Genomic DNA, 13669 nt, shown 5'->3' with positions numbered 1-13669 from the left:
ACATGCAGTAAAAAATAAGGATGGCTTGGCAAAAGTGTGTCAAAATTAGTAAAACCAATCCAGTGTAGGTCGTGAAATGCTATTAAAAACTGCCTACACCACAGCCCTCCATTAATGACTGAAAAGGCAAAATAGCCAATCATTGTTAATGGTTTTGGGATGGTGCATTTAGATTAAAAAGGGCCCTGGTCCTCCCTGGCTACCACTGTATTTTCCCCTGGTTAGGTACAGTCAGCATTGATGGGAACACCCACAAAGTGTCACATCAGCTTCACTCTGAGAAGGAAGACAGGCTGTTAACCCCAGTGCTATAGAGCTGCTGCGTGGACTTCTGTTCTACAAATAGATAGGCAGTGAAAAATTTACATTTTAACCATGATTAATCTCCTGTAGTTAATCTCCCTATTCTGAAATTTCACTAGTTTGCATTTAATTTTTTTGTTTCATCTTGTGTTTTTGTACTGGGTGATTGACTTCCTGCCTGGGTACAGATCTGCTTTTGTTTTGAAAGAAAACAAGGACGTTTCAGTAGTTTTTTAAAATTCAAATTTCTATTGATTTTTAAACAATTTAAAACAGTGCAGCATCCTGATGCATTACTGCACAGGACATTAAAAAATATGATATTGATTCCCAAACAGAAAATATAGCCTTGAACAAGTATAATAACTTATTCATCTGCTGGAACTACCGTTCAACATGTCACCAGATGACCCCCATCTCAGTTGTCCTTCTTCCAGCATCCATTCTTACCAACATGTACTCATATGATGACAACAGAATCAGCTTTATTGGCCAAGTATGCTTATGCAACAAGTCCATTCCTCTGCTTTTGGGCACTTTGGCAAAGTTTGGGCAGATTGAGGATTTTAACAGTAATTTTATTTTAGAAAAAAATCACTTTTTCTAAACTCGTTTTTTATCTTCCTGCCATAGCGATCATTGTGTGGTCAAACCATCTCTTCATTCACTATCACCTCGATTCCTGTGTCTCAGAGTTTGTTTTCTTAGTCTTCTGGCTTTGAGGACTATACATGGAGTACCCCAACTAAATGCTTGGGCACTGATGCTCCAGGAAGTCCTTTGAATTGAATTAGCACCCCACAAGTTCCCCTTCCCCAGTACTGTATTGTCATTTTTTCAAATGGATAAATGGATAATAATTAGAGCAGAATGAGGGAGAAAAGTATTTTTAAAAATTCTCAGCAGTCAGTACCTGCAGATCAGAACAACTTTGTGTTATTCTGATTGTTGGAACAGAGCTTGTTGGCTAAAATGAAGCCTTTTGATTGGCTCACTGTCTGAGTAAACTTCAATGATATCAGGAGGATAACTGTCTCTCTTATTTAATGCCTTCTCATTGACACTCCTGTGAACAAGACATGCTGCCATTGTGTTGGACTTTAATTACATTGGGTAAGTCTGGCTTTTTAAACGTAATCCTGTTGCATCCACGGTGTAAAAGTTTCACCCATGTGTAACACGAACAGTGCTTAAGTCCATCTGGTGCACAGGGAATCGCTTTAAGTTGGCCATAACTTCCACCTTTAAGTTGGGCATAATGTTACACTGAGGTGTACAACCAGCTGGTGCACTCAGCACCAGACTAGTACATGGGACTGGGTCTTTAGTTGAGATAGGCTTTCAGTTGAAGCTTTACAGTAAATATGTAAGCCATTGTGTGTTTGTCCTGTAGGTGAGGGACTGCAAGCATAAAAAGACAAGAGTCATTGACTAATTCCAGTTTTATTTACATTCATCCTCGGTGATTATTTTCCCAATATGAAGATAAACAAGCTTGTGTGACTTTCTGACCTGTTCTATTCTGTTAGTTTGTTTTGCTATGACCTTATTTACTTATCATATTTACCTCACCCTGTCCTCCCAACTGCCTCAGACTAAATTAGAGCCCGACACAGTCACAGCTAAATCCTCATAGACTCCTTTTACACTTTGAAATGCAAAAAGAGCCAAAAATAGCACCTCACTGTAAGATATTAAAAGTCTAGTGGCGTTCAGGGGCTGGAAACTTCCACGAGCCAATGCACAGATGGAAATTCCCAACCACATAGCATAATTAGTGCTTCTCCCCTTTTATGCAGAGGGCTACTTTATTAAATAAAATCTGTACATGCAGCTCCTCATTAAAGCTCTGAATCTTGTACAAAAAGGGTTTGAATCTTGCTGACCCTAATGTACTATAATTTAAGCTGATTTGTATTTTAATAACCTCCAGTATATATATAGTACCAAGCTGAATAAACAGTACAACACTGGCTAGAAGGATCTCAGTTTCCATTACAAAACAAAATAAGGTTCCACAGGACCACACACCAGCCAGGATCACCCACTCAGTGTGTTATATACTGTAGATAGAGGAGGTGGTGATATTACGTGGTTTATATAGAGAGCATTCACAGTAAAGACACAGATTTTCTGGTTTAAGTAATGCCTGTTGCACCAGCAGTGCAAAGTTCTGTCTTAAGGTATGATGCACAGTCCACATTAAACCATGCAATGAAACTCGTTAGTCCACTGCTTTAATTGTGTCATTGTTTGGTTTCACTACAGGTACACAAGGTTCATAACGTCTATTTGAACCAAAATACTCTAATAGAAATGACATTTAACGTCATGTGAAGTACTGTCTGTTACAGTGCTACATCTTGTTCCTAATTTTCTCTGAACAAACTAATGGCTGACAGTAACTTCAAATAGCTGCCATTCATTGACAAAAAGTTCACTGTTTCTTTGGAGTGGCTCTATTTGCGCCATGTTTCAAAGCAGCTCCCGTCTGCAGAGACACAGAGGGCCACATCACAGGCTCTCTGTCTCTCTTTTTCTCTATTATGGACTATTCAGGCCATCTCCACCAGGATTAGCGCAGTATGAGTTGAGCAGTGGCAACAGCCTGCTATGGGTTGTAACAGCCCATCACAAAGCATTTTGGGATACAAAATGGCACTTTGCATTAGTCACTAGTGGCAGAAATGATTAGGGTTTGGATTTTGAAAAATTGATAATAAAAGACATTTGATATCAGATGTATTGGTGTGGGTTTAATCTTTAAATACTCAAGAGAATCACCCAAGTTCCAGGCTGACTAGAAAGCTTCTGTAAGGAAGTTGCAAGAAAGGAATGGGTCATTAGAATGATTGGCTAGATGCAAGAGGAAAGAAAAGGAGGATGCTACAATGTATGGTTATTTGCCTTTTTATCACATGTGTCACTTTTGTCATGTACAACAACACTGATCTAAGAGTTAACGTATCTCTGGGTTTGTTTGTACTCTTATCAGATATTTAGCTAACATATACTCTCTTTTAAGGCTCGGTTATGCTTTCCCCGCGGACGGCTGCACGGACAGAAACTGATGCAGAATCATAATGCGAAAATGTCTGGTGCATTTATACCTAGCGCCGCCTTCCTCTTCGCTGCAAACTGATATTCTCCCAAAAGCTATGGGGCATGTGTCTTCAAGAATCACGTCTGTAGCGTCTTTAATGCAAGTCATAAAGGAAGATTTGTTGATCATGGAGAACCACGAAGAGGAGCTGCTGTTTACTGATGTTGTTACAGCATAAAAGAGAGAGGAGATGGTCCATATGGCCACTCAATCAAGAGCGGAAGGACGAGGGGAGTACAATTTTCTTGTACGGCCAATGCAAGAGATAGATGAGGAAGTACATGGCAGTCTCTGTGATCTTTCAGAGAACAAGCATACAGGTGTTAATATTTTCTGACGTCTGTCACCATAAACTCCTCAAAATCAGCCATTCTGATGTGTGCCACGTCCACGTCTGTAAAAAATTTGGGGGATGTGTGCGGACAGATGAAAATTGGCCACAAGGAACCCCCGCAAAGGGGCGTGTCTTAATATTCGACGTCAGCGCGTACACTCGCGACCTTGCGGATTCGTCAAGCATAAGAGGCTTCAAGCAGACAATGACGCTCTAAAATAGTAATAGTTTTCAATTAACTTTGCCTTTTTTAAACTACCTGGATTTGTTTATTCTTGTCAGTTTAATCTGTTTCTAGCAACGGTGGAGGCTTTGGTTTTTTGAGTTGAAGCTGTCTTTCATAGTTTTCAGAGGATCAGTCACTGGGCTAAGGCTGTTTTTCAGAACAGACATGTGGTGGTAAGATTCAGGATCAGCTTGGGCTCAGTGAACCTGGAATGTGATCACTCTTAATCAGATGGTGAGGAAATTTCCCCTGCTCTGCTCTGCTACAATGTCCAGGCAGTTTCTGTGGAAATTGTGGATTTCTTTACAGAACTGCAAATTTGAAGTTTTAACCTTAAGCCTGTGTTAGCGCTATGTCAGGTGGTTCAACACCTTAAATGTTGGTAGTGTGTAAACACTGTGCTACATTAGAAACAATGCAAAGTTTGTACTTATGCGTAGTGGTAGCAGCCCAGTGCTCATCCCACATTAAGGCATATTGATGCACTTTTGGACCGATGATGGAAGGTTGCAGTTTGAGGCACCATGCATTCGGTTTTAGAAAGAGTTTGTTTGTCAAGATTAATTCAATTTTGTACATGGTTTCATTTTCTTTCTTATCATTATGCCTGTTTCACTCTTTCTCATCTTTGCTGTGTGTTTGTTTGACAGTAATTAAAGGCTAGCCATACTAATGCTTGTCCCAAATAAAGGCAAGGGTAATTTAAAAGACTGAAGTAAAAAAAAAAAAGCCTGTTTAGTGAAGTTTTACGGTACATGCAACATGACCAGTCAAGCACTAAAATCAAGTGAAGGAGAGCCCGCTGTGTGCATAAAGAAAAATTACCTTTTGGCTGTGTGAGTCATTAAGACAATATTAGATTAGTGTTAAGATTTTAACAGGAAAAACCCATGAAGTTGAGGTTGCTTAAAGTTTTCAGTGAAGTAGCCTGAGAACAAATCAACAATCTCCTCATTTCAGTGTTTTGTTTAATCTTTAAATGGTTGTGACACTTTGGCAGCATCTCTCTGCTTAATCAACGCTGCTTTGATTCCACTTTCTTTGTGATCTCCCAGCTTTCTCCCTCTCCCTCCTCTTATATAATTTGATTCCAGGTTGACAGTATTAGCTCCTGAATAGAAAGCATTTCAGCAAATTAGCATTGCCTCTGTAACACTGTACTTATTCAGTTAGCTGTGTTGTGGCTAATTACATTTCTACCTCTCTCACCAAATGCCTGTTGACAGCCCTGGGCACAGTAATTACATTACTTTTAATGTTCATTTGCACAAATGCTTTGAAACATGATGACACTGACACACATGTTATGTGCACACATATGCAAATTGACACATCCTGTATGTCACATGCACATATAGTGTGTGCACACAGACGCAGAAGCACGAAGCATGCTGGAGAACACGCACAGCCGCTGTGTCTGCAAACGTCCGCTGAGCTAACTCTCCCATGAGGTTCGGTGTCGGATGAGATTCTGTTATTCTAGTGAACGTCGTACACTCGCTCCCATTGTGTTTTTGGATTTGTGTGTAAGAGAGAGAGAGCAGTGATGAGATATGTTGCATAAGGGAGTGCAGTCGAGTGTGAAAGAGAACAGGTGGCTCCCGTTTCTGCCATCTAGCTTTATGTGCCATCTTCCCCATTGTGTGTGCTCTGTGCTGTGTTTGTGTGTGCTGAGTGCATGCATGATAGCGGGTGAAATCCCACTGCTTTGGGATTTGGGACTTGTGCATACCCTGAGTGAATTTTTCCATATATGCATGTTACCTTGTCCTGCTTCTGTCTTATGTGTGCATTGTTGTGTGTGTGTGTGTGGGGGGGGGGGGGGGGGGGGGGTGTGTGTGTGTGTGTGTGTGTGTGTGATTGTTCTTTAGTGAGCAGGGTTCCGGTTGGTTTAGAAACAATTAGAACAAGCTGCAGGAGCTCGGAGAGATCGTTCTCCAAATGTCACCCAATTAACAATCTATACTGAACACACAGCAGTGTGCTCTCTTTCTCTCTTGTGCTCTCTGTTTGCCTCTCACTCGCTTTCCACTTGTGACATGCTTCGTGATTAAGTCTTGAGGGCTATCAGCATTCACGTGTTAATTGCAATGTGATTAACATCACGAGTTAACGTGTTACTGTAAAAATAATACATATAGGGCTGATTTAGGGATGGGCGATATGACCCAAAACTAATACGATACTTTTAGGCAGTATGGCAATACAGTATTCATATTGCAATATTTTGAAATCTCCTCTAAATTACTGTATAAATATTAAATTCAGCTCTTTGATGCATAAAATGACACCTGTATGATGATATCTATATCCTCTATACAGTCTTTTATTTTATATGGAAAGTCGTAAACATTTTCTCTGTTGTTCATTATTGCTGATTATAAAAATGATTATTTTCCTCATTAAGGGTGAAGCAAACCTATACAAAAACTCATCATGGCCAAAACACTCCACTCTTGTCCACCCATTCAACCTCACAGCGTTGACTATGTTAGTCCGTTAATTGCAGAGCATCCTTCAGACCATCCAGATCCATCTCCAACTTCTATCTCTTATCACTCGTCTTGTCTGTTTGTTTTCCTTCTTCTCCTCTATCGTCATGCTTTCTTCCCTCCTCTTCTGATACAAAAACACACATACACAGAGGAGAGTTTTCTGGATGGGCGGGAGTGCGCTATCTGCTGTGAGAGAGGCATTACAAGACAGTGGGAGAAGTAAAACTCCAGAGAGAATTGCATGCTCGCGGCTTAAAATGTTCATGTAATTTGTACTCCAGGTCATTTTATACATGTTGCATGGTAAAAGAGTAACTGCATTTCCATTGTCATGATATGAAAATGCACGATGTACTCATCCCAAGGATGCCAAGTTGGCAATGAATTAATAAAAAAGACACATTTTATAAGCAGAACCTGCATTCAGTCTTCAGTCATTATGTATCATCTAACCAATCCTTATTTATTTGATGAGAAACTGAACAGACTCCTCTTATCAAGAGTAAAGTTTACAAGTCTACAACTGCTTCAGATACCAGCGAATTATGCCTTTGTTGATTTTCTGTTTTCTTGAAGATATTCCCCTGAAAAAAGGAAACTATTAAGCACACAGAGTTGTATATAAATGAGGTTACAGGTACTACCAAAGCTGAAGCCAGCTGTTGTAACTTGAAATCAAAAAACATAGCTCAGGAAGCACTCTGAAACTGAGTCTATTAGCGCTGCCAATACAAGAACAGCAGCTGTAGATTCAAGCCCTAACTACTAAATCTAAAAGCCAAAATCATAAAACACTTCTCTTTCTCTTCATTTGGTTTCAAAATGAGTCTAGTAAGAATTACTTCACATTGTCAGAATGGACCTAGAATTTTGTGGTCTGGAACACAAAGGGAACTGAATTTTAAAAAGTGTGATTAGTCACAGAGCTCACAAAATTCTGTGATCACACTTTCAATAAACAATCATTTGACAGCCCTCTTTAAAAAGACAGGTCTGATTAAAGAGCTTATGACTTCTTTTCTTTTTCTCTGTTCTTTTCTTAGACCAGCCATCCAGGCCGGCTGTCAGGACTCGGCAGCAGCAGCCTGGCTCAAAGGGACCGAAGAGCAGCACGGGGAGCGGGGGCAGCACTCGCAGGGGACCCCTCTAACCAGAATCTCCCCCACCACCACCCACCTCTGCACAGCCGGCCTCCTGCTTCTGATCGATACACTGCCAGGGAGGAGCGTCTGCGCTGCCAGGGAGGTTTGGCACAGCCCACAGCTCCAGGTCTGGCTCCAGGCTACTCCAACCTGCCCTCTATGTCAGCCTCAACTGCTCCTTCTGTCCAGCCCCAAACCTCACACCAGCCGGGTCTCAATCCAAATCAATGCCCAGGCACCGCTTCAGCAGCTGCTAATCACTCCTCAATTCCATCTCTGTCCTCCAGGCAGCCAGAGGGGGTGTCTTCATCTTCTGAATCTTTAACCCTAGGAGGAGGAGGTGGAGCGAGCCTGTCAGGAGGGTTGAGGAGAGGAGGTGGAGAGCACCACCCTCCCAGCCATATCCCTCGCGCAGTGGGGGGCAGCTCTTCTTCAAGCCTGCTCAGCCTCGCAAGCAGAGGGAGCCCCTCTCCGAGCATCTCATCATCTGCTCAAGCCTCCCCTCCGCCGCCTACCCCGTCCTCCGCCTCCTCCACATCCTCCTCATCCTCCACATTTACAGGTCGTTTAGGACAACCACCCCGAGGCCCTTTGTCTCTACATAGCTACAGTCGTAAAAACGTCTTCCTCCAACATTCCCTACACACTGCTGAGCTGCAGGCACTGACACAGAGAGACAGTTGAGGGTCATAAACATTTATACCATCACAGCCATGAGCAGCCATATTGACTAAAGAGACAAAATGTTTGACTTTAAAGAAAAACTGCTGCTTCTTCAGAACACCTTCCTCCCCTTCACTGTCCACATTCCCTCGAAATCATCACCTGCACGTGCTCACAATCACACTTGTTTCTTTTGTGATCCAGGCTGCCCCGTCTTTGACATTTTGTTCACAGATTTTCTCGCTTAAACGCTCATACACAAGGTCACGCACACACAATCGCACAAACTCAGACACGCATTGCAGGCTGCGAGTATGAAAAAGGCACTCACCCGTCTATCAGAACTCCCACGTCGTGTCATGCTGACAGTTTAGATGTGCTTACGCCCACAGACACACAAAGTGCACACACACAGACTCACAAGCTCACACCCATGCTCACACACACAAATCAAGCAGTCACACATGCACTGATACACACTCACACAGAGACATCATCTGTGATATCTCTGCCTCACAATCTGCACAAAAACAGAGCGTTTAAACTGAGTAAAGAAAATTAGTTGTTTTTATGTGTGTGCATTCTAAGAGATTCATTTTATTTTATCATCAATAGAAGTTCAAACCATGTGCTGCTTTAGAAATAAACACTTACCATAAGGATAGATTCTTACATTGCCAAATCCTACATTAGATCACCATTCCTCTTCTGGCATTATCATAAATCCAGATCAACTTTTACTGCATGCTTTTAAAACTTAAAGGTAAATACAGGTGAGCATTTTGTACCAAGACAACTATGGAATCTAGGTGACTTGTAAAGTCTTTTGATAATGTTTTCATGTCAGCCTTCAAGTCAGTGTTTAAGAAGGGAATCAATCATGCCATAAACACATATTCAACCTTCTGCTCACATACATAATGCATAAGCTGTACTTAAGGTTTTCTACTTGTTTTATTAGAAATACATTGGTGCAATATTAACCACTATATATATAGTGCGCCTGCAATGTTAGAATAGGAACAGTATGAGGTGGAAATGATGAGTTTTATTCCTGAATGTCATACCTGCCAGTGAAATACTGTGCATTTAGAAAGTATTCCCACCCCCATTCACTTTATCTAGTTTTTCTTATGCTGCAGCCTGGTGATACAGTTAATTAAAATCTATTTTTATTCTCATTAATCTACTCTCAGTAAGCCATCATGACAAAGTGAAAACTGAATTTTAGATTTTTTTTGTACATTTATGAAAAATGAAACACTGAAAAATCACATTTTCAAAACATTTCTGGTGCCACCCATTTCTCTTGATCATTGCTGAGATGTTTCTGCACTTTGATTGGTGTCCACCTGTGGTAAATTAAGTTGTTTAGATGTGATTTGGAAAGGCACACAGCTCTCTATAGAAGACATCACAGCTGACAATGTATATCAGAGCAAAAACCAAGCTGTGAGGTCAAAGGAACTGTCTGCAGAACTCGGAGACAGGATTGCTGCAGGGCACAGATCTGGGGATGGCTACAAAAAAGTTTCTGCTGCACTGAAGGTTCCCAGTGGTCTCCATAATTCTCAAATGGAAGTAGTCCGGCACAACCAGGACTCCTTCAAGAGCTGGAAGCTGGCCAAACTGGGCAATCGGGGCAAAGCGGCCTTAGTCAGAGAAGCCTCATGACCAGCTTTTAAAGGAGTCCTGGTCGTGCCATTCTATTTCACAGTTATGGAGGTCACTGTTCCTTGGAAACCTTCAGTGCAGCAGAAACTTTTTGTAAAGGGTCTGAATACTTATGTAAATGGATGTTTTTTTATTATTATTATTATTTCTAATTAATTAAAAAAAATCAAAATGTCAGTTTTCCTTTGTTCTTATTGGGGCACTGCGTGTAGATTAATGAGAAAAAAAATTTGTGGCTGTAGCCTCAGGCTGCAACATAAGAAAACTGAAAATCATGAAGGGGGTCAGAATACTTTATGAATGTACTGTACTCGACATAAAATGTCTAAACGACACTTAGATAACTCCTTTATCAGTAGTGAACAGTTAAAAATCAAAACATCCAAAAGGATGGAGCAGAACAAGCATTTTGTATTCATCAAAAATGGGGAAAAAAGCAGTTTTTTCATACTTTATTGAAGGCTGGATATTGAACATGGATATTTACTGGCACTTTGCTTAAATGGTGGCGTCAATATCCATTTTTATGTCTCAAAAGAGAAAAATGCTTCAAAAACTGGCTGGCTGACAAATCTTCCATATTAGTTTTACCGAGGCGATCAAGCGAGTAAAATCAGTCTGTTTCTGGAAGCGAGTAAAAGAACAAATTTTTGCACAGAAAGATGTTTACATGATTGAAAAATGACAACAAAGGGACTAAAACAGAATTTTACAAACTATCTCATTTGTGAAGCATCAGCACTAAGTTTTTCATTCACCTGTTCCTTATTTGTTAGCTTTCTTATGGTTCTTTGATCATTGTTATTTGGATATCTTAAACCAACAACATGGCATTTGGTCCAGTAAGGCCAGCATTTTGTGTAGTTTGTGCAGTAGGATGGACATTTTCTGAATGAGATTTACACACACTGTAACTGCCACGCCACAGCATCACACACTTCGGTGAGGAAACGTGTCACATTTTAATAAGTGCGAAAAACCAACATTGTTTTTTTCATCTAAGAACAACCAGACTGCATAACATCCTGTCTTTCCTTCTACTACTGAATTCATTTGCTCTGTTGAATTGACTACACTGGCATACACGCTCATCTTTCCCTCCAACAGGTTTAGCTGTAAACAAATCTTATAATGTCAGTCAAGGGGTGGGAGCCCACCCTGCTGCTGAGCACAGGCCAGAAGTTTTCTGCTCCGGGCGTCTACAGAAAATGTTAGATTCTGGAGAAGTTGTTGACCTTGTCTGTCTCTAAACGGCACCCGGCTGCAGGGAAGTTGTATAAATTGGTGTGTGTGTGTGTTGTAATGTACACCTCATGAGGCAAGGACCTGGTAAAGGTGAAGAAAAGCCTCAAGTAACACAGCTCTGCTCCCACTCGTGCCACTCTTGCTCCTTTTCCCCATCTTTTTGTCCTTTTTTCTTTCTTTACCCTCCCCCCAGTGTCTCCTGATGCATTCCCCTCCCTATGTTTCCCAGCATCCCTCTCCTCTGCATGCACTCGAGAGCTCCTTTTTGTTCCTGTCATATTTTTCAATCTGTTATCTTCCTCCCCTCTCTATCCCGGGTCTCTCTATCTTGCTCCCTCTTTCTTGTGTTGTCACACAGTGTAGCTGTCGTCCACGCTGTTGCTGTGACTCTCAGTTCTGAGATCTGTTGCGCTGGCGATTTCCATTCCAGCTGCCTAATCGGGGAATAATTTTACACCTGGCTAGGGCAATTAAATACCTGGTAGGGAAGACGGGCCAGCAGTAATGTGGCTCCTGAGGACCTGGCTCTGTGAGCAGCAGCTGTAATATGAAATAAACATTCCCTACTCGCTTTGTTTACAGGTGCAGGGTAACGAGGATGACCTCTGAAGAGCTGCTGGTTACAACCTTTGTTGATAAATGCTATATTATGCTGTTGACACAGAGTTAAATGTCACAAAGGGAGCATTTGACCCTGCTTGTACTGCCCACAAAGATTTGATTTTATTCTTCAAACAGCTGTGCTGAATTCAACTGTGCTCAAATACGAAATACTTGAAGTAAATGCTGGTTATTTTAAAGGGAGATAACCATCTCTTCTGAGAATAAATGTGGCACTTAAGGGCATTTTTCTACAAACCATAATTCCAGAAAGTTGGGATGTTTTTTAAAATAAGAATAAAAACAGAAACAGTGATTTGAAAGTCCTTTTCAACCTTTGTTTAGTTATATACAGCACACAGACCAGATTTTCACTGTTCAAAGTGATACACTTTATTAATTTTTAAATATACATACATTCTGACTTTGCAGGGACATCCCTGAAAAGACATCATCTAGGTGAAAGCAGATGTTCCAAAATCTGTACATCTCAGTATTAATGCTGCCTTCACAGATGTTAAATTCGCCCACACCATAGGCAAAAATACACTGCCACACCATTACAGATCAATTCTTTTGAACTTTGCCTGGAGAAATCAACAGCCGTTATTTGCAAAAACAATTTTAAATGTAGACTCCTCAAGTCACAAAATAGTTTTCCATTTTAGGTCAGTCCATCTCAGATTAATTCAGACCCAGAGAACTTAGCAGTGCTTCGGGATGTTGTTGACTCATGACTTTGACTTTGTACGGGAGAGCCTTAACTTGCATTTGTAGAAGTGAACACAGTGTACTGTGTTAACTGACAATGGTTTTCTTAAGTGTCCCCAAGCCGCCTTGTACTTTCCATCACAAAAAAATGCCAGTTTTAGATGCAAGTTTTCAGCCACTCCCCTTAAATGCATAGATTTCTACATATACTTGTGATTCTTTTGATATATTATGGACTGTACATTGTGACATCTCTAACTGCCCTGCAATTGCACATAAAAGAATATTGTTCATTTGTCAACACAGTCTTTCACAAAGTGAAAAACCATGCATTATCGTTGACTGTGAATGGCTGAGCTTTTCAGGCATGCTCCTGTTACACCCAGCTGTGATACTTTTGTCAATTAACCGAATAACCTGTGGAATGTTCCAGGTGTTTTTCAACCATTCCACAAATTTCACAGTCTTTTCCTGCTCCTGTCTCAACTTTTTTAGTATGAACTGCAGGCATCAAATTCAGTGTCTTAAAAAAAAAGTTACACATCTAGTCTCCGTGCTGTTTTCTAGTGGATATAAGTCCAAACTGATTTGCAAATCAATGTAATCTGTTTTATCCACATTTTACACAATGTCCCAACTTTTTTGGAATTACAGTTTGTACACAGATTTAGAACATTACTGCTGGAAGTATGAAGCCTCACAAACCTCATTCCTCACTTTACTAAGAAGCATGTTCATTTTTGGATGGGAATGTTTTGATTGTTTTTGCCTTATTTTTATTTATTGCCATAGAAACAGTTTCTTTAAAGCACATGGCACTAACTAGTAAAGATAGTCGTCATGGTAATAATCATGATGGATAAGACAATGATAATTATAATCATGTTGTTTTAATTCTAAGATATACTCTTTTCTTTTTAATGTTCTTACTGTAATTACTTTTCTTTATGAAGTGGTGTAATAATGAAATGAGCTGTATAATTGTAAATAACTAATCATTACTGTTGATGTGTGTCTATAAACACAGCTACTCTGTTCTCATGTGAATGAATCTGACAATGAGGGTTCATGTATGTTGTTTGTTGGCATACAACAGATTCAAACGCCACAGAAGAAGTGAGATTTTGGCAAATGCAGTGAGAGACGGGAGCTGTTACCAAAGCGTTTCAGGCA

The 13669-nt window shown here is 40.6% G+C and overlaps 1 protein-coding gene across 1 annotated transcript in view; it reads left to right on the top strand.

The window, feature by feature from the left end:
* ccser1 (coiled-coil serine-rich protein 1) overlaps positions 1-9524 on the top strand; it is a 203738-nt gene extending 194214 nt beyond the window's left edge. Inside the window, exon 11 of the mRNA XM_041786666.1 lies at positions 7505-9524. Coding sequence (XP_041642600.1) covers positions 7505-8287 — 783 coding nt within the window. The 3' untranslated portion in view covers positions 8288-9524. The remainder of the gene's footprint in view (positions 1-7504) is intronic.
* The last annotated feature ends 4145 nt before the right edge of the window (positions 9525-13669 follow it).

This window comes from Cheilinus undulatus, linkage group 5 (genome assembly GCF_018320785.1).
Source record: "Cheilinus undulatus linkage group 5, ASM1832078v1, whole genome shotgun sequence".
Taxonomy (NCBI): Eukaryota; Metazoa; Chordata; class Actinopteri; order Labriformes; family Labridae; genus Cheilinus; species Cheilinus undulatus.
This window is presented reverse-complemented; position numbering and strand designations above follow the sequence as displayed.